This window comes from Schistocerca gregaria, chromosome 1, assembly GCF_023897955.1.
Source record: "Schistocerca gregaria isolate iqSchGreg1 chromosome 1, iqSchGreg1.2, whole genome shotgun sequence".
Classification (NCBI taxonomy): Eukaryota; Metazoa; Arthropoda; class Insecta; order Orthoptera; family Acrididae; genus Schistocerca; species Schistocerca gregaria.
Window position 1 is genome coordinate 805697602 of NC_064920.1, and position 22649 is coordinate 805720250.

The window sequence follows — 22649 nt, forward strand, 5'->3', positions numbered from 1 at the left end:
ACTAGACCCTTCGGACAACTTTTGCTGGGTATTTTGCTTTCAGAAGTTTCACGCCGTACACACAGACAGTCATCTGTTCGATGGATCATAAAACGTGATTCATCTGGAAAGACCACCTGTCGCCACTCAGTGGGCATCCAGTTGCAGTACTGGCATGCAAATTTCAGCCATCGTCGCCAATGAAGAGTGGTCAGCATGGATGCCTGCTGAAATCAGGCACCTGCTGCAGAGGCCCACACACAAACGTTTCTGAACACTGTTAGTAGCCTCTTGGTTCATACAGACATCAGGTGTTTAACAGTTGCATGCCTTTCATTCACACACGTCTCTGCAGCCATCATTCACCCATCATCTCCAAACTATTTGCAAATTTAGCCACTCGGAAATGGTTACATCCTTGACCGAAAGCCAATTGTCATGTCCTTTTGGATGTCAGATATATTGCTCCATTCTTGTATTGCAATAATGACTGTAGTGTTCCACCTGCTGTCCGAGTGGTTGTTGTATGATGATGTCAACATACACTCCTGGAAATTGAAATAAGAACACCGTGAATTCATTGTCCCAGGAAGGGGAAACTTTATTGACACATTCCTGGGGTCAGATACATCACATGATCACACTGACAGAACCACAGGCACATAGACACAGGCAACAGAGCATGCACAATTTCGGCACTAGTACAGTGTATATCCACCTTTCGCAACAATGCAGGCTGCTATTCTCCTATGGAGTCGATCTTAGAGATGCTGGATGTAGTCCTGTGGAACGGCCTGCCATGCCATTTCCACCTGGCGCCTCAGTTGGACCAGCGTTCGTGCTGGACGTGCAGACTGCGTGGGACGACGCTTCATCCAGTCCCAAACATGCTCAATGGGGGACAGATCCGGAGATCTTGCTGGCCAGGGTAGTTGACTTACACCTTCTAGAGCACGTTGGGTGGCACGGGATACATGCGGACGTGCATTGTCCTGTTGGAACAGCAAGTTCCCTTGCCGGTCTAGGAATGGTAGAACGATGGGTTCGATGACGGTTTGGATGTACCGTGCACTATTCAGTGTCCCCTCGACGATCACCAGAGGTGTACGGCCAGTGTAGGAGATCGCTCCCCACACCATGATGCCGGGTGTTGGCCCTGTGTGCCTTGGTCGTATGCAGTCCTGATTGTGGCGCTCACCGGCACGGCGCCAAACACGCATACGACCATCATTGGCACCAAGGCAGAAGCGACTCTCATCGCTGAAGACGACACGTCTCCATTCGTCCCTCCATTCACGCCTGTCGCGACACCACTGGAGGCGGGCTGCACGATGTAGAGGCGTGAGCGGAAGACGGCCTAACAGTGTGCGGCACCGTAGCCCAGCTTCATGGAGACGGTTGCGAATGGTCCTCGCCGATACCCCAGGAGCAACAGTGTCCCTAATTTGCTGGGAAGTGGCTGTGTGGTCCCCTACGGCACTGCGTAGGATCCTACGGTCTTGGCGTGCATCCGTGCGTCGCAGCGGTCCGGTCCCAGGTCGACGGGCACGTGCACCTTCCGCCGACCACTGGCGACAACATCGATGTACTGTGGAGACCTCACGCCCCATGTGTCGAGCAATTCGGCAGTACGTCCACCCGGCCTCGCGCATGCCCACTATACGCCCTCGCTCAAAGTCCGTCAACTGCACATACGGTTCACGTCCACGCTGTCGCGGCATGCTACCAGTGTTAAAGACTGCGATGGAGCTTCGTATGCCATAGCAAACTGGCTGACGCTGACGGCGGCGGTGCACAAATGCTGCGCAGCTAGCGCCATTCGACGGCCAACACCGCGGTTCCTAGTGTGTCCGCTGTGCCGTGCGTGTGATCATTGCTTGTACAGCCCTCTCGCAGTGTGCGGAGCAAGTATGGTGGGTCTGACACACCGGTGTCAATGTGTTCTGTTTTCCATTTCCAGGAGTGTAGGTGATACTCAATTAATGTGATAGGACTGTGTATAAGTTGCTCAAGTAATGAATAAATATTCAAATACAATTGGGGATTGGGAAAAACACAATTCAGTCTGTTACTCAAAACAGAGAATTTAAAAATTAGTGGAATAAATTTCATTATGGTCTAACAAAATAACATAGAATACACAATAACATGAAATATTTAAGTCTTAATATGCCACAACATACCAATATGGCATCATAAGGAATTTGTCTTGTACGCCCTTCAAGGGCCTCTTCCAAGGCAAATAATGACACTTGAGCAATCCATTTTATTGTAACACGAAATACACGATCTTTGCCTTCGCCTGGCAAAGTCACCTAAAAATAAGAAAAACAAAATGAAAACTTTGAAGGTAAACAATGGAATTCAAAAGACAACTTTCATTTAACAACTCAATTAACCTACCTCCAACTCAACTCTGTCATTACCAATTGGCAATGGATCCCTTGTGTACAAATTATTTCGACCATCAAAAACTGGTTTTAGTGTTCCAAATATTTTGCTGTATGCGTGCACCATTGTCTCTATTATTTCACGGTTCACCTTTCTAGGGCACTTGTCTGGTTGAATATTAATGTCATAATGGTGGACAAACCCTCTTGGCATCGAAATTTGAAAATGATTTGCTCGCAATACAATAGGTCTTCCTTCCCGGCCAAGATTTGGTCTTCTAGGGCAATTAAACACTGTAACACAGAAAAAAACACATGTTGAGTTGCCAGCTTTCCAATCATTACAAAACTACAGCTACAAGAAAAATGCAACTTTAGATCACCGTATTTGACTACACCATTGCAATGGAGCAATGATTTCTTATTGTGTATTCAATGATAGATGCACAGCAATCTCTGATCTATGGAACAAATTATGGGGGATGAACAAAAATTGGAAATGCCAAAACACAACACATTACCGTTGCTAATACAGTGTAGACCCGTCTCGGAAGGGATACATATAGGCCCTGCATAGTTTCTAAGAGAACCTTACAACATTCTTCCTGAAAAATAGTAGCTAGTTCAGGTGACAACAATGGAGATGGATAGTGATCACACACCCTTGTCTCTAAAGTAGATCACAAAGGCTCATTAATATTGGAATTTGGTGACTGGTGGCCAGGGAAGATGGAAAAATTCATCCTCATGCTTGCAAAACCAGTCCTTGACAATGCAAGTTGTTTGAATAGTGGCCACGTTAGCAGCATCGCCACTGGGGAACACGTGTTGTACCCTGGAATGGACCAGATGAACCAAAATATGCACACAATAATGCAAACTTGGAGAGTAACAGTGGAGCCCCTGGAACACCACAATATGACAACCCAAATCATCACAGAATCCCTGCCATCTTTCACTCTTGCAACAAACTCCCAGAAGTGGGAAACAATATGGAACAAGACTCACCTGTCCACATTACTTTCTTCCATTGCTCCATAGTCCAGGTCTTACAGTTTCAGCACCAAGTTTTCCTGTTATAGGCATTTGCATCACTGATGAGTGATTTTAGAATTCCAGCTTGTCCTGCAATTTCATGCTTATGGAGCTCTCTTTGCGTTATTTTTGTACTGACAGTGCTCGAAAGTGCGACATTCAGTTCTGTAGTAACTTTTGCAGCTGTCGTCCTCTTATTTTTCATCACGATCCTCTTCAATGACTCGTGATCACTCAATACACGCTTTCATCCAAGTTGTTACTTAAGGGGCTGATGTTCTTGTGCATTTTACTTATATGATATAAATCTTTGATACCGTGTCTCTTGAAACACCAAACACGCTTGCTTGGTTATGGACGCACCCACAATTTGCCCGTGTTCGAATTCACTCAGCTATGACATAATGCACTTACGACTACACAGAACACTGTTCTGACCACGACCGACACTTGTAACACGTTGGAGCCTAATGGGTCGGCAATCCCGTCAATGCCCAGGTCCTGAGGAAATTTGCTACAATTTACAATTTTTTAATAAATACCTCTTTAGGCAGAATATCAGCTTAATCTTCTATCCTTCCTCTTTATGAATATGTATACGTTTAGCGCAAATAAATTACACAGGGATTTGTAGGTATTACTCCAAAGATACCGTTTTTCAGCATTTTTATTTTTTCACAGAGTGGACAAATTATTCATAAGTCTGAGGAAATGGTAGGCAATTGATTTTAAATCACTTGTCAGCAGGAAATACTAAATGCTTCATTTATAGGTAAAGTGATTTTATAGTGAATTTTTTCTCTCATTTTTACAAATTAGAGAACTTTACTCAGTTATGAAATCTTTCAAAACACTCGTGAACACAAAGTCCAGTGTTAAATGGTCTATAGTAGTATCTGGCCTCTTTCCTCACGAACTTTCCTGCAGATTTCCCTTGTTCCCAACAGATCTTGCATCTTCTAGCTGGGATAGTTTTCTTTTCTGTTGGAGGCAGTTTCTCAGGAAAATGGTGTGCTGTGAGTCTGTTTGCACGTGCAACTCCAGATGCTGAATGTATGTCTTTATTTAGTTTCGCTCCTCCTTTTTTAACCAACTGCTCCGCTAATTTACATATAAAATCTGCTAATGCACACTATTTTGATATTGTGAATAAAGTTGGCATTCACAACTGCCATCACAGAAATATGGAAGAAAATCTTTTTCCCCCATTTTACAGTCTTTCACTGGAAAGGATAGTAACTCATCAGCTCGACTCCTCAGTCAACACCTGTTTTACACAAGTTTTAGTCTAGTACAACATCTGGCTTCACTACCTCAACATATCCACTCCTGGATTTTACACTGACATGCAAAGTAGTCATCTTATGCTGTGTTGACAACATGTGTTCATCACATTTGTCTTTCCGTTTCAAGCAGAAAAGGTGTCCTTTGTGACAAAATGTCATTTCTCCTTTATTTATTTTTTGATTTATTAGGTCTCTAGGCAAACCTATCCAGTACTTCAACACAGTTCCAACTCCCAACGTATTTCTTTCCCATAGTTCTTCAAGGACTGCAGGACTTGTACAAAATCTGTCGATGTATAGCAAATATCCTTTTTCCAAGTAAGAGGAACATAGTCTCAGTAGCAGGGATTTGAAGGAATTGTCAACACTTCCTTTTCCTTCAGTATAAACTTCAGCATTGCACATGTAATCTGTTTGAGCATCACTTACAACATACAGTTTTATCCCGTATTTCTCTGGTTTGTCTTTCATATTAACACAGAATCCAATTCTTCCACAAAAAGGACAAACTGCTTCATCCACAGTCAGATTGCGTGATGGATAAAAGACTTCTCTGCATCTTTCTGTGAAAAACTCCTAAACAGGTCTTATTTTATGCAGAATGTCATGGCCTGGTTCTTGTTGTGGTATCCACAGTGCATTATTGTTCACATGCAGCAATCTGTATATGGCAAAAAATCTGTCTCATGACATTAGCTGAGAAGTAGATGATGAAGCAAGCACAGGGGCTTCAGACCAATAATCCCTAAGTTCAAGTTTCTTCACAACACACATACGCAAAACGATTGCAAAAAATTGATATACTTCATGTATCCTCATTGCTCTCCATTTCTTCCATGAAGATTTTGATTTGATTCTGTTCTGATGGCAAAGTTCAGAAACAGTATAAATAGCATATATTTTTGTCCCTTACTTTACTTTTAGATACGTGCTGTGATCGAAAAACTGCAACAAACCATTTAGTTCCGTTGATAATGTATCAACAGGAACCTGAATTCCACTCGTTTCTTGAAACAGAGATAATTCAGGGAGTGCATCAAAATGACAACGTTCATTATAAAGGGCAGGCTACTGAAATGAATGACAAACTTGACTAATAGGAACTTGTGCATTAACTTCTTCATACTCACTACCATTGTTTCTATCAGCAGTACAGGTTTCACTCTCCAGCTCATGTGAGTCATCATTGTCATCAGAAAAATCGCCAGTGTCATCCGAAAGATACTCAAGTTTAATCTCCAGGTCTGACAAGTGATGTCTGTTAGCCATATTCACTATTTATATGTTTTACACACGGGAAGGATGCACACAATCCCACAACACAGCAGCCGACATAGAACAAAACAACCTTCAACAAAATTCCAAGCGCTCGCAGTGCACGTAACATTGATACCATTCATGAGAGGCTGGCACACACTAGCCATCAACAGTGCATTTATGACAAGCCAAACAATTATTCTCGCCACTTACAAATGTGTAACACGTGTACAGCAATGCACTGTGCAGGCCTGGCTAGCATCTGCGTTTATGTTCAGACACACATTTCTCGCAGCGTTACCCTATTTTTGTCCAACCCCTGCATCGATCATAGTGTAAATATTGCTCTCAGCAGTATTTCAACTTTTCAATTTTACACATAACTTCTAAACAAAAAATAAAATGCTGTACCAACCACTAAGTACTACTAAATCCAGACTCGCACATTAGTTACTGTAAGAAACACTGAGTAGACAGTTCTTTCTTATATTACTTTTTAACAATAAATCAATATTTGACAGATCCTATAAGAAAGCAACATTAATGAAGTTATTGACATGTTATAGAATCATGAGAAAGAACTGCTGGCAAGTACTTACCAACAGGAGAATTGTCAACTCTGCCGATACACACACTTAAAAGTACCGTACACAACACTATCTTAGCTCTCCGAATTAATAATTCCTTCCTGGGGCAGGGGGAGGAGGAGGGGGGAAGGATATATTAAGGCAATGATTTGTCTCTCCTTTTTAATCTTCCCCAATTTGTAAAAGTTTCCTGTCTGAGGAAGGAACTCTTAGTTCTTAAAGCTAGGACGTGTGTCTATCCATAGTGTTGTCATCTCTCTGAAGATGAGTACTGATCAATAGTTCTGTCCTATAATTTATATAGTTTTCTTAGCAGAATTTTCCTTTTAAAGAAATTACTGATTAGCATTCATTTACACATCAAGTGTACCCAAAACATATGAGGTTTCTTACTACTAAAATACAGCATCAACATGATATACAGGATGTTTCATATTTCCTAACACAAGCTCCTCTACAAGTTGCACAGCGGACCTAGCAGCAAAAATTCTGATACGGAACCCATGTCTAGGAATCTTCTGTTTGTATATGAAATAAGTCTGAAGATGGGATCAATTTCAAACCTCCTGCTTCACAACAGGCACACAAACAGAGAAGAGGGTGCCACTGTCAGTCTGTTTTGTAAACAGGTACACTCACAACTACAAAAACTACTAGGGTTGACTGTGGTGCTCCATAGACATATCGCAGTTTCAACTTTGAAGAGGATGTCACTCGTTATGTAGAAAAAACCTGACAATGCATACTTGTGAATACTATCCATCTCATGGGCTCCTGTAGAGCACACTGGTCACAGCTCGCTCTTTCCAGTGAGATCTGACGTGGAGATCTGAAAGTACCCCAATCTTCAGAAATATTGTACACCTGAACTGTAGATTTCTAAACATGTGTTCCTTATCAACTTTATCTAAGTCATTGTGTACATGTGGACAAGGAAAAAAATTCCTGGATTTTTCTCAGATTTCCCAGTTAAAAAAACACTTTCTCCCAGGTGGAAAAAACACTTTTGCTGTCTTAAGTGACAGTATACTTTCCGTCAGAACTATAAAACTTATCAATCCATTGAATGGTTATGGTTTTATACACCTGTGTAGAACTTCCCAGCACTTTAGAAAAAGAAACCAGGAGAAAAAACACGTTTTGGAAAGATGTGCAGTAATATGTACGCTGCATATTTTTGTATTATTTAAATTTGAATTGCACTAAACACCGCATGTTACTTTCCGAAGCATCAAAATCAAGTTTGTGATGCACCTTTGTTAAGCCAGTGATAGCTCATGTCACATGACCTCACCAGCCGATGACAGCGAATATTCAGAGCATAGGACATGTTATGTAGTCAGCCAATAGCAATATCACTTAAGTAGTGCAAACACACAAATAGGAAAAGTTAATGGTTTAAATTAATATACATAGTGTTGCTACAAGAACAACAAAGCTTTTACATATAATATTAGTCTCTAAGATTAGTAATCTGCCAGAAAGCTAAGCTTTCACTTATAATGTTGATCTTTTTTGCGCATGTTACAATCTATATAAATTACACAAATGTTACAATTTTTAATAATGGCGTGTCTGATTTTCTGGGCTCAAACTTCTTCTAACTGGCTCATCATGAAAGAGCTGATTTTTAAATGAGGAGTCAAATGCTCTGATTTAAGAAATTCATCATACATTCTCATACATAGTTCATCTTGCATAACAGGAAATTTACTTTGAAAGTAACGCTTTTCTTACAACCATTCGCAATATTTTCCCGTGACCTGTTAGAAACAGGTTTGTTCCAGCAGTTGCCATAGAGTGCCAGATAACAGGTGCCACTGTGCTTGCGCAGTTATGATAATGTAGGAAGCCCATATGTTCGTATGTGTAAAACATTAAAAGATCTTACATTATGTCATAAAAGAAACAAGACATCAGAGGATACTCTGAGAGCATCGAAATTTCAGGAACCAAACTAAAATACATGCTCCAGCTTAAAGTGCACATTCGTATGGCCAGATTTCCAATGAAGTAGGCCTCAACAACGAAGTAGGCTTTTCAGTGTGCTTTACAGGATGTAAATTTTCTTGATTACCAGTATTGTATTATCTCATGTTTGGATCTTTATCATGGCATTACGCCATACGTACTAGGAGATGAAAACATGAACTTGAAATGCTGAGAACAGTTGAAACTAGCCAATAGTGTCAAATTAAAAACTTTGTTTAAAATAAATTGACTGAGCAGCGGAAGAGATTAATAAAGCCAAATTTCTGTAGCAAACTGACAAAATAACTTCATTGTTCTGCAAGGTGATTAATACTAATGACACATTTTAACCTTCCATAATTATGAGAATGTATTTTAATTCACTTGATAGCTACCGGCCACAGAAATCCGTTCTGTTGCTATTGGATGCGAAAGCAGTAAACGCGTTCTGTTGCAATTTGATGCGAAAGCAGTAAACGAAGAAGAAACAGCAAAACTGTTAAACATAAACACGGTTCAGGAAGAAATTACCCACCTCCCAATTACAACTCAGATTGCTCTGCGAAACTGCCCCAGATTTACGATATTTCCAAACCGGGGCAATACTAGATACTGCCCCTCTCACCCCCACCTCCTCACCGAGCTTTTGAGATGGGACTTATCAAAAATATGTTCATTTTGTAGCACACCTCTTTCTGAAGAGTCTGATACATAAAACATATATGTTCAAGGACATGTAAGACTTGTTGCTTGGTCTTAGGTATGACAAAGTGCAGCACCATGCCTCTTCACACAGTATTATTCTATTGCACGTCACTGTATTTCTTTGTGTGGAATTCAAACATATATATTTTATAATGGATGCCATCAAACTATATTCAGGACAGATTAGACATCCAACCCCTCTTTAAAAAAACCTCGCAATTAATACTGGATGGGATTATTTGTAACTGAGAGAACAATAACTCCTCAGAAAATTTGCACTCTTTATTACCTATTAGCTAATAACTTGCTGTTTTGTGTGATATAAAATTAAATATAGGATGCATAAAATCAGTAAAGACAAGAAACAAGCAAGAAAGTATACATTTCTTCAATCCTTAGGACCTAGAAATGTTTTCTCTCTATCTTGCTACAGCTTTACATAGTGTGCTTTCCTCTCTGCAAAAGAAACTATTACCTCATCAAAGTTCGTCAAATGTTTTGCTACATGAAAAAATCTAAATGTCTTTATCTAATACTGAAAAAGCTGTTAATACAAATAGCACCCAAAACTGGTGCAGTTTCTCAGTCTCATTACGTCTATTTTGTCACTGTCTGCTAGAAGACACAAGATAGGCCTTTCTAATATTGCGGCCATTGTAACATACCTCAAATTAATGAGACTGTTTTGGCACAAATGGTCGTTTCTATAACACAACAGAATATAATTCACGAAGTACCAATATCAAAAGCCCCCCCCCCCCCCCCCCCTCCGCCAATTCCCTAGATCCAGGGCTACTGCTGGCAGCTTGGGCACACTAGTAAAATTTTTCCAGGTAGCATCTGGCTGTTTTCTGCTACTGATTGTACAGCTAACAGCCACACTTCTGTATCCAGAAGGGGGAGAAGGTACTACTCATATGCGACTCAACAGAGTATGCGCAAGAACCTGTTCACAAATGCTCAAACAAATCTAAGGTGAACAGTTGTGACGTCGCACTCATCGGATGCAATTTGTTATGAAGCATTGCATAATCTTTCTAAAGCCTTTGACACACACTGCTGTTGGCAGACACTTGTATGAGTACTGTGTTTTGTTATTGTATATGGTGCATTCACAACTTAAGTTGCTTTTTTTTTGTTTTTTTTTTTTTTTTTTTTTTTTTTTTTTGTTTTTTCTCTCATTCATTTTTTACTGCTGCAGTATTATTCTTCAGTAGCACAATACAGTAATACCCGTTGTTAGAGTATCGGTTCTTACCAGTCAAAATTAAAAAATTCAGCTGAAAACTAAAAACAATGAAAAATTCTCGGTATTCTAAAAAATTCCAGGGTTTTTCCTTGTTTTCTCCCGGATGAAAAAATTCCCAGGTTTTCCCAGATCTCCCAGTTGTCCCGAGTCGTATACACCCTGTATGTCCTCTCTACATCCAGAAGAAGCCTATAATAGAAGTTGTATAATGCCCTTCATGCAACCCCTCCCTCACCCTCCCCATACACATACTTAAAAAACCAAATTTATATTTTATAGATCGAAATAAATATACAGCATGGCAAAACATATCAATATTAAAATTATAAGCTGGACTGGGACTCCAATCAACAGTACCTCTTAGATCAACAGGGTGTTAAAAAAAACTGATCATGCATAGGTTGTTATGTGGGAAGGCAAACTGATTGGTTTTCAAGAAGTAATTCATATCCAGAAATGCACGGCTTGGGCATGGTGGACATCGAACTCAGAGAACAAACAATTGTGACTGTTCAGATTTGTTTTATTGTCTGATTACAAAAGGTATGCAGCCCTTTAGCCATCTGTGTACTGCATATGGGTGACCAGAGCCCAAACATTCCTACTAATGTGTCACATTCCTTCACACAGCCCTTGTGCTCATCCTACTGTGGACTTTCTGTGGTTTGCCACGTTGTTGACAGCACCGCGATATGTACCAGTACATGGCTGCAGAAATGGCCAACATAGTGCTTTCATATGGCAAAGCGGATTGGAATGGGACAGTTGTTGCCAAGATTGTATGTAGAACATTTTCCAAGCAGACATACCTCGTGCCATTTCATGATTCCGAACATAGAGGGAGGCCTCAGAGAAATGGGAAAGTTGCACTTCTGCATGAGGTGTGTACACTGTAAAGCGACGCAGTAACGCTTTCTTGGTACTTGCAAATACTATATCCAATCTACTGTCCGTTCTCTGGTAGGTGCTGAAATGTGATGCAAGTTGTCCATGTTCCGCTCGAACACTACAGTTGATGGAGAATGCACTGAAAATGTTTCACGATTATTCAGCCACTAGCACTTGGCAGATGGCACAGGCATAAAATACCATGTGGCACGTTGTCCACGAACAATGGCTCCACCCATACCATCTGCAGGAAGTCCAGGCATTACAGGAGAACTGCCCATGATGGGTATAGTTTGTGCAGTGGTATTTACAATGCATAATCCAGCCACAATTCCCGAGCTTGGTACTACTCATGAATGAATGCACATTTACTAGAGATGGATTATTATACAGCTGTGCAACATGCATGTTTGAGAGGACGAGAATCTGCAGGCGATTAAAAATCACCAACACAGGGTCGGTATTAATATCTGAGCCAGGATAATTGGCGACTGTATCAATGGGCCATATCTACCGCCAAACACACTAACAGGACTGCTTTTCCTCACATTTATCAGAGATGTTTGAGTGGACATGTAGTTGCGACAAGATGGAGATCCAGCACACACTGATGTGAAAGTGCAGAATCGCCTCAACGTTGCATATCCCAATTGATGGATTGGTAGAGGAGGGCCAGTTCTGTGGTCAGTACCGTTGTCAGACATCACACCTCTCAAATATTTTCTGTGGGGTAGTATGAAGGGCGTGGTGTACGGCACACCTGGAACATCAGCAAAGGACCTTACTGCTCGACTCCATGCAGCAACTAAAATAATTGAAAGATGACCACATGTAATGGCTCATGTGCTTTGAGGCTTAGCATTGCTGATGCAGGCTATGCACTGACATAGAAGGTACACAATTTGTAGTGCAAACAGCAGAATGTGCTACTCATGTTTAGTTTACTGATTTAAAGTGGAATGCACGCTCATCGCAAACTTCAATGTTCTCCAGTGCCCAAGCTCTGCAATTCCATATACAAACTCCTCCTTGAAAGCCGATCGGTGCGCCTTCCCGCACAGTGGGAGGGGGGGTTATTTTGTAGCACAGTCAATCCTAGGAGGAAGGATATGGCAGAGATCAGCTGAAAGTCATAGTAGATGGGCTGTTTCCAAAATTTAACTTTCTTCCAGTAACGATGTAAGCACTGTTATGAAACTCCTTCACAGTTTAAAGCTTCCTACCACACCAAGAGATAAACTCTGACTTTTGCGTTAAATTACATGCTGAACTCACTGTGTAAGCTTTATGGCCAACTCATTTTGTCGTTTACAAAAAAGGATATTGTAAACCTTCAGGGCATCATCATCCGTAACACTTTTTTTACTTCACCACAAAGAATTTCCTTGCAACCAGTTTACCTCACAAATTACTGAAACTTAATTATCACTGAAACTGTTTTTCCAATTTTTAAAACACACTGCAGATGAACAAAACACTCAATCATCACATTCTATTCATTAATAGGATGAATGTTTGTGAAGGTCATCTACTGGCTGACATTTTGAAACAAAATTCATATAATACTGAAAATCTCATGACTGATGCAATTTTCCTGAGACCCATTGCATATGGCTGCTGCAGAGTAGTATGCTGTGCTACAATACAGTACAATACAGAAACTGCCACTCCCCCATTCAAAACATGAAAACAAATTAGTTATTTGCCCTCATGCAAGTGATACAAGGGCAGACTAATTCATTTAGTCACTTACGCAGCAACAGCCCAGGGAAGAAACTTTAAGGAAGTTAAGAAATACCATACAGATACATCAAGGAATGACCGGTGAATTACAAGGTCAACCACAAGGGACCTAAAGCTGGTGGGAGACAGAGCTGATAATCCCTCTTAGGCTGCGTTCACAGTGGCACTGGCAATGGTCGTCAGACACAGTCGCCAAGGTCGCCTGAGAACGTTGCCCGACAGTGTAGTCATAGTGTGTCCGACCTCCTTCGTCAGTTTTGGCACAGCCAAGCAGGTTAGGTTAGAATCTGTTCTATGTATGAAGTAGGTTCGATTTCAACCTCTTAAGAGTGAGCGGATAAGCACCATGCCACTGTCCTTGGATAAGAGTGCTGCGTAGTTGCTTCTGCTATTATGACACCGAATGCATGTGAATGAGCTTTCCTGTCTCTTGAAGAACATGGCGAGTAATTTACACTGAGTCCTCAGTTATCAGAATAACAAGGCAAGTTTTTGAATATATGAGATGATGGGAGAAATGTTCTGTTAGATACTTGAGACAATACGTGGTGGTCTTGAAAAGCAAGTTACAAACACACTATTTCACTATATTTAAAGTTGTATGTCTGCACATCAATTAACATTCAATGACTGCCACTTAGCACATGAGTAAAAAAAAAAAAACAAGCATAAAATGTAGCATAAAATACTCTAATAACCTAAAGCACTTGAAAGTGGAAATACATACCATACACCACATTTGCAAATTACTTACCAGAATGACTACCCTACAGATACAAAACACCAGTAAGCAGTAACAATAATTTGTAGACAATCTACCAAAAAAAGATCCAGCTATAAGCATATACAGTACTCCACCCATTCTACTTGAACAAATTATTTTTTGAGGTAATAATCTACACTCAAAATTTCTCTTAAACATTTTGCCTATTTGAGGTTTCAAATAAATCTGCAATTTCAGTCCATAGATTCTGGACTACATCCCAATTATGATATTTTCATCCTCAGGGTGCCACAAACTCATTCTTTGTTGGAGTAAACTTATCAGTTACTCTTGCTCCATATTTCGCATGTGAGAACATCAATCGATTTGACCGAAAAAAACAAACTGATCTGAATTTTGCCGACTGTCATCCAAAGTCTATACCTTTGGGAGATAAGATCAGCTTCAATAGTACGCGTGTAGCAGAGTACTGATTTGAAATGGTTGGCCATCTCTGGCCGATGTCGATCATCGGTGGTATCTACTGACATCAGAGCCACTGTGACCACAGCCTTACAGAACAGAAAAGTCATGGTTAAGATTATATTGTAAGCTGTGAATGTTCTTATGTAGACAGTTATTAGGTGTGCTTGGGAGACTCAAACAAAAGTCCTACATTGTAAAGCTACACTAGTCGGTTTGGCAATGAAAGAAGACCTGAGTGGGAAGTTTCTTCTCATGCTAGGGTGAATGATATTGCACTAGATAAGTTCAGCCATACTACCACAAAAGTCTTAAATAAAAACCACTGCAGGAGGTTTATCTTCTGGCTGAATAAACCTGTCAACATTGGATGCAGAAAATGTATGGAGAACAGAATATAAAAACTTGATACAAGTAAGGTACCCTATGCTTGAATACTCTTGCAAAGGTATAACTTAGATTAATTAAGGACGACATATTTTACAGAGTGGTAAGGAGACCAAAAATTGTGGCCACTGACAAATGCAGAAACATCTTTGGTAGAGTACGAATACGGGCACCCTACATATTTGTAAGATTGGATTTACGCATGTAAGAAACAAATTCAAAAGTATGGTATGCAGCAAGAATGTAACTAGTAGATTAATGTGTAATTCACCAATTTAAAGTGTGTAAGGAAATAAATTTTATGCCATACAATCTAAGACACTCACTGGGCAACTCAGGAGGCTGCGGGGGTTGATGAGGTTGTTGGGGGGGAACAAGACCCATTGCGCCAGGGGGGACTGCCACTGCCCCTGGAGGCCCCACTTGACCAGGGGCACCCGGTGGAGGGCCAGGTGGAGGAGCTGAAACAAAACCACAAATAAATTTGAAAGAACACACACAAATAAATGTACATTGCACAATAATAAATACTTTCTTTTAGAATACAAGATGCTTACAGAAAAGACTCCTAATTTATAACAGCTCAGTGCTAACACACATTGAGCTGTGGAACATTTCACAAGAATAAATATTTGAACTTGTTAATGTAAGAAACAGAGGGGTTTGACAGACAAAAGATGTCAAAATCACAAATATGCAGTTTTTTTTTTTAGGATACGTGGTTTTAGGAGTCTGCTTCTGCAACAAAAATAATTTTCTCCACAATGTGTGAAAAATATTCACTGCTACTGCTGTCTTTGAATGGCTATAAAACAGAAAAACATCTATACATTAGAGTGTGGCAGTACAGTCAATGTCCTCCACCTGTGTGTGTTGAAAGGTTTGTTGCAACAGCAATTACAATGTCAAAGGAATAAGTGTGTTTTCTTTCTCTTTGTATCTACCTCCTCTGATTCTTACATGTGCAAAACCATTACAACTGCAAATTGTCAGTGTGTCTTTGTCAGCATATCCAGAAAGTAAAAAAGCATTTTCGAAACTCACAATTTGCTTTAAATTGTGTAAAAAGCCATAAACCTACCTCTATCTAGTAAGTTTCACATGCACCTCTAGCGTTTTTTTTTTTTTTTTAATTTTTTTAATTTATTACATGGCTTTAGGTGTCACTCGTATCTAGTCAGTTCAATAACTTTGTTGAAATGGTAATATACTGAAGAAAGTGAGGGCCTGTAATGGGCAGTGGTTACATTTGTGGCCACTGTGTTCCCATAAGTTGGCTACCGTGTCCCTAGTTCATTATCTATGACTGTTATGGCGAGAGATGTTTTTATATCTGTGGATAGTCAGTGGCTGCCTGTTGTTCAGTACATGCATTTTAAATCATAATTTACTCTTTTTTGCAGGAGAATTTTTCATCTAGTTTTTTATTGTGCGCTTTGGACATTTATTATTATAATGTTACTGTTGAAATAGTGATATCTGGGAACTATTTTGTATAAATCGACTGTTTACCAACATACACATTTGTGGACACAGTGCAATAGGTAACATAGCCTGAAATACAACGTAACCACCAGTGTCTCAATTATAAAATACCGTTTTTGTCATTTTGTTACTTTCATTTATTTTACATTTTGTCGTTCAACATGACCAAAAATGAATCAAAGGAAAACATTGAGCCCAGAGGAAATTTTACTCATTTTAGATTCTACTGATGCCAACTGATCTGATTTGGACGTAATTACAAGTGATGAAGACAGTCATATTCCTGATTACGATTCTGATGATGATTGTGTTGTTGGTGATAACATTGTTGCTAGTGGTGATTTAGGAGTTGATAGTGTAATTCAGTCAATAACAGTGCAGACCAATAGTGCAACTACAAGTTCCACAGTTTCGAATTCTCCAACATCTTCACATATTATACGATATCCAACCAAGTACAATGACTTCGTTGGTAACATTCCTGCATTCTGTGGCATTTACAAAAGTAATAGTGATCCTTCAGTAGAAAAGACACCATATTTTTACTACTGCAATATAATTTACACCTGCAGCACTGGACATGATAGTTCAGGAGACAACACAGTATGCTTTTTCAAATGGTGAATGCAATTTCTCTGTCTCAGTAATTTAAATTCATTGCTTCTTAGCGATTAATTTGATTATGACATACATAAAGTACCCAAACTATCTTATGTACTGGTCAAGTAACCCAGCTTTGAGAATGGATCTTATTGCTGGCATTACGTCACTAAAGAGATTTGAGAAAATAAAAACATATTTACATTTTGTGGACAATGATGAAATTCCTGAAAACAACACTGACATGTTTGCGAAAGTGAAACACATTTTGGACATACTGAAAGAGCCAGTTTTAGGGGCAGTAACTCCTACTGAATATCAAACTATAGATGAAATGATTATCCCCTTCAAGGGTAGAAGTATATGAAGTCTAAATCCTAAAAGTGGGGATTCAAAACAGGGATACGCTCTAGCTCAGATGGATACATGACATTTTTTGAGATGTACCAAGGGAAAAGGCAGGAACAGAATAACACACTGAGCCCTAACTTTGGTCCTATTGGGAACACTGTCTTAAGATTGTGCCAGGGGCTGGAAGGAAAGAATCACAAGATCATTTTTGACAATTTATTCACAACAATCCCACTGCTTTTGTATCTCAAGCAAAAGAAAATTCATGTATTGGGAACCATAAGGTCAAACAGGCTGAAGGGTGCAGAGAGTAAATTGACCAACAGCAAAGCTCTAATGAAATCAGGTCGAGGATCAGTGTCTATTGCTACTTCTAATGACAATATTACAATTGTGCGATGGGTGGATAGAAACATTGTCCACATGGTATCTACCTTCGCTGCAGGGACACCAACTGATACTCTGATACTGTAAAAAGATGGGACGTGAAGAACCATGCTTGCATAGATACAGCAAGGCCATATGCTGAAGCTACAACAAATTCACTGGCGGAGTAGACATGACAGACCGGATGGTTGCACACTACCCTCACACAATGAAGAGCAAGAAGTTTTATTTGAGAATATTTTTTCCACTTTTATAATGTTGCACAAGTAAATGCACGCATTCATTACAAAAGAGACACTGAAAGAAACATTTATTTTGTGGAATTCAAGGCATCAGTTGCTACAGCAGTTATAGAGCTCAGAAGCCTGCAAAGGAAGCGTGGCAGACCATCAAACACCCCTGACCACGCTCACTTGAAGAAACGGCAACACACTGGATGTTCTGCAGATATAAGACTGGATGGAATTGGCCATTACCCTGAAAAAAGGAATGTAAGAATCCTCCTAGGTGCAAAGTTAAAACTGCAAAAGAAGAACAAGATACATTTGGAAAAAATGCAAGTTTCCTGTTTGCCCATAACGTATGGAGTTCTTCCACAATACATGATGTGAAAAATTTCTTGTTACTTGAATTTTTCCACTATTTATCACATTTTTTTTTGGTTTCTTTAGGTTTTCACCACATTTGCTATTATGTAACATGCTATGCACCATGTACACAAATGTGGCCATTTCCCATTTTGACTGTTGTACAGTAAATTGAAGCATTTGATGAAAAAATATATTTGTAATGATTTCCTTACATCTCAAATATAGTGTTAAAAATAATTGTCAAAACCGAAATTATTAAAAAAATTCGTCCCTGAAGAGTTTAAGCACTACTGACTGAATTTAGATTTGATGGAAACATGATCTGACTGGTACACTACAAGAAGGTTAAGATAATTCAGTGCTGTACAAATAGGCAGTTTCAGCACACCTGAGAAGTATAGTGCAGATTTTTGAGGATGTTAAGAATTTCCTGCCACTTCAAGGTAAAGTTTCTTGTACATCTGAACAAATCAACACTATTGACTAATCAAAAAAAGTTGCAAGCTTACCTCGTAATTGGCGCCTGAGAAACCTGTAGTGCAGTGTAAAAGAACTGTATAAAGACTAAGCTTAATTATCATCTCATACATTTTAATCTTTTTCAAAATATTCTTGTTTATGTCCTACAGGGTTAGTAGTGCACACATCATTCCAAACACAGGATACAAGGACCCAAATCATTCATTTAATTGCTCTGATTTCAAGACACCAGAATAACGATGAAGTACACAAGTGATGAACTGAGCAATTTGCTTTTGATTTGCAGTAGGATACAACATAATTCAGCTGCTAATAAGACAAAGTATACTGTCTGTTCTCCTGGCAGCCTACATCCCATGCCTAGAACTTGAGTCAATAAATACCTGCAGAATACTAGCTGCTATGCACCTCTAAAGGTCAACACTGACTGGCCACATTGCCGTAGCATAGCCCTAATGGAGGAGGCATTTTGACAAGTTGAGGAATGTTCACCAGTTATAAATACTCAAAGATTAGCTGCCTGTCATCAAATGCATCAGTCATCCTTGTGGACAACAGTAAGCGAACAATTAAGAGCCCTACCGCACTGGGACACCACAGCAGGTCTGCTGGCCAGTCTGCAGGCAGTGCTCTGGTCTGCAGTACAAGACACCAGCAGAGATGTGAGAGGAATGCCGTCAGTCTGAGCTCAGTAGAAGAGCTAGTAGCTTTGTGTGAGAGTTCAAAATAAAAAGAGAATGCAGGAAAAGAAGTTCTGGATACTTCCCTTCACTGCTGATCATAACAAACGGGTTATTTCATACACTGTACGTTGATTTTTAAGAAATTACAATGTTAAATTTGCCGGTTTCATGAGAATGTCAGTAGAGTCAATTGATGAGTTAGTGGAGATCTGCCGAGATTAACTGAAGAAAAAGGACACTCTTTTAAGGAAAGTAATCTCACCAGAAGAAAAGATTTTCATGGCCTGTCCACTCAGTATCTATTTTTGTTGTCTGCAGCAACGTTTAGTTGTAAGTGTAAAGTACACACAGAAGTGATTTTTTTTTCAGTTTTATTTAAAAAGTACTTTATTACTACAAAATTCTGTTTACAAATGTTTTAGACAAAACGTAGGAAACCTGCCTCACCTGTTTACCTATTTCATTTCTTCAAATAATTGTAATGTGTCTGATGTAGCGGACACTTCAGCATCGTGTACTGCAGCAGGAGATGTAGCTGTGCTATGTCAGTATGGAATTAGGTTTTGAGGAAAACCTCCCTATCCCAGTTAGTAAAATGTTCTTTCTTTGTGGTGTAAAATAGCTGTGATTGGAGTGGAGCATCAGGAACAGGCTGAGACTGAGGATCGATCATTTCCATGATCTGCAGCTGGCCATAGTCCCAAAACAGTGTTGCTATAATGTGACTCTAATGTGGAGGGGCTTATTCTTCGAACTGGGCTTCATTATCTCTCATAATTCCCAACACTATTTTTCCACTCCACTTTTTTAATAGCCCAGAGATATGGTGTCCCAAATAAATATAAACAAAAAAAGAAAATTTATATTTTTATCTCTTAATATTATTTAATTTTATGCGTTTGGTGAAATTTAACTGCAATATTAATGTCAATGTCATAAGTATTTATGTAACATTTGTGTTATTATCAGGGGGCTTATTACATGACATTTCCTTCTGGTGTTTGCTTTCTGAAGCTCGGCAAAATTAATCTTCTGCTTCCCGCTGCTACGTTCCTCGAAGGCTTTACCTCCAAAAGAAATTCAGATTCCTTGCAATACAATGTTCGCAAGCTGTCTATGCAATTACGCCTCTCTAGACTGGAATCTGGTACTATTGTCTGTACAAAGGAAACCTCGAAAAGGAGGTTGGTTGGTTGATTCAGGGGAGAGGACCAAACAACAAGGTCATCAGTCCCATCAGATTAGGGAAGAATGGGGAAGGAAGTTGGCCGTGCCATTTCAATGGAATCATCCCGGCATTTGCCTGAAGCAATTTACAGAAATCATGGAAAACCTAAATCAGGATGGCCGGAAGCGAGTTTGAACCGTCATCCTCCCAAATCTGAGTCCAGTGTGCTAACCACTGAGCCATCTTGCTCAGTCAAAAAGAAGGAAAATACTTTTGTGATGAACAAAAATTCTCCCAGAAATGTTCTGATCAGGTACAGACTCATGGATTTTCTTCCAAGTCCATTTGTCCGAATGTCTATTCTGATATGCAACAGGTCAGTATTCATACACACATAGAACCACTTGAAATAAACTCATAGTTACCTTTCCAAATCAAACAATGATTCTTTTTCCATACTCTTCTTATTTATCACAAATTAGCTTTTGTCTATAACTTATTTAACTTTATCAATCATTAACTATCAGAATTTCAAAAATTCACAAGATGGCTGACTTCCAACAGCACATCCATCTGTGTTAGTTCGTTTATTCATTGCTTATTTGCAAAGTCCAGAGAAAAGCATTATGCAACACAGAAGGCATAGGTTCTCTCTCTTTCACAAATTGGAGATCATCTGTTATGTAAAATTTTTTGTTTACAGTTATGTGACTTGTGCGTTACTATATACCTGCTGTATTGTACCAAAGATTTCATTCATTGTAATGTAAACAAACACACACACCAGACAGATAAAACATTCAGTGTAAAAGCTATCCGTAGCGCTCATGTGGAAAGAGAAAACTAGGTAGGGGTGAGGGAGAAGTGACGCACGGCAGCTCTGCTAGCGTCCTGGTACAGGAGCAGCCATAAGCCACCACGTATTCTACTGTCAGGGCTAGCAAGGCCTGCTGGCATAACATCGTGGCAGCCACACTTCCAGCAGCACTGCAACACCCACATACATGCCCAGTGTGTCAGGCTGTCACATCCCATGCTTCTGTCTGACGTCTCTGCCAGCAGACCTGCCATGGAATCCCAGTGCGACAGGGCTCTTAATGTGTCCCTACACTGGAGGAAAACCCATATCTCAGTTTGGAGTGTCGTAACAAAGTCTGAGACTGACTGCTGAATCGGAAGTTACATAGTCACAACTTTTCACCAGAGTACAAGCAACGGATGAACAACATTTCGTCACCCAACATCACATGCTGTCTTAGAGGCCTTTTCTTGGAGGAGTTCTCCATCTAAGTTTGACCAGGTGGTGGCCTACTTGGATCATTTGAACTGCCCGAAAAAATGAGAGATGGCAACTAAAAGCAGTTTCTTTGTACCGGTTTTCCTGAATTTTTGTATAACCTCCCACTGGCAATGTGACACCTTTCAGCTGCTTCTTAATGGAACCATGGTACAATATAAATATGTGGTGGCTCTCTGTTTGAATTAACTTTATCCCTTAAGGTTATAAATAGTAGAATTCGATCATACTTCCAGTTACAGTAAAACAGCAGGTTGCTTCAGACATTGTTGGAAGAAAAACAAATCATTAATGCTCTGGAAGCGGGTTGTAAAACCACATCACAAATAAATGACATACTACTACTGACCAATTTATAAACAGATAGGGGAAGCTGTAAGGTTCCTTCTGAGAAATTGACGCGACACATTTTCTGAAGTAAAATGAGAATCTGTTACATCCTGAGTGGTCTGCTTTGAAGGTAGCTGTCAGTGAAAATTTTAAATGTGGTTATTGTTGTTGTGGTCTTCAGACAGAAGACTTGTTTGATGCAGCTCTACATTCTATTCCATCCAGTGAAAGCCCCTTCATACAACTGCGACCTACCTATATCAATTTGAACCTGCTTATAGTATTCATCTCTTGGTCTCCCTCTTACAGTTTTTACTCCTCAAACTTCCCTCCAATACTAAACTGATGATCTCTTGCTGTTTCCTCTCAACCGAACCCTTCTTTTAGTCAAGCTATGCCACATTTTTTTTTATCTCCCCAATTATCTTCTGTACCTCCTCATTACTTATATTATCTATCCATCTAATATTTGCCATTATTCTGTAGCACCCAAATTCAATAGCTTCTATTCTCTTCTTGTCTGCACTGTTTACCCTCCATATTTTACTTCATACTAGGCTACATTCAAGAAAAGTACCTTCAGAAATGCATTTCTTTCCAGGGACAGTCTACAGT

The 22649-nt window shown here is 39.7% G+C and overlaps 1 protein-coding gene across 3 annotated transcripts in view; it reads right to left on the minus strand.

The window, feature by feature from the left end:
* Positions 1-22649, minus strand: part of LOC126270374 (protein argonaute-2) — a 233614-nt gene that overhangs the window by 169574 nt on the left and 41391 nt on the right. For all 3 annotated transcript variants that reach the window (XM_049974065.1, XM_049974066.1, XM_049974067.1), the window contains 3 exons: positions 14990-15124; positions 2383-2663; positions 2163-2294 (listed from right to left, as the gene is read on the minus strand). In XM_049974065.1, the coding sequence (XP_049830022.1) occupies positions 2163-2294; positions 2383-2663; positions 14990-15124 (548 nt within the window). The remainder of the gene's footprint in view (positions 1-2162; positions 2295-2382; positions 2664-14989; positions 15125-22649) is intronic.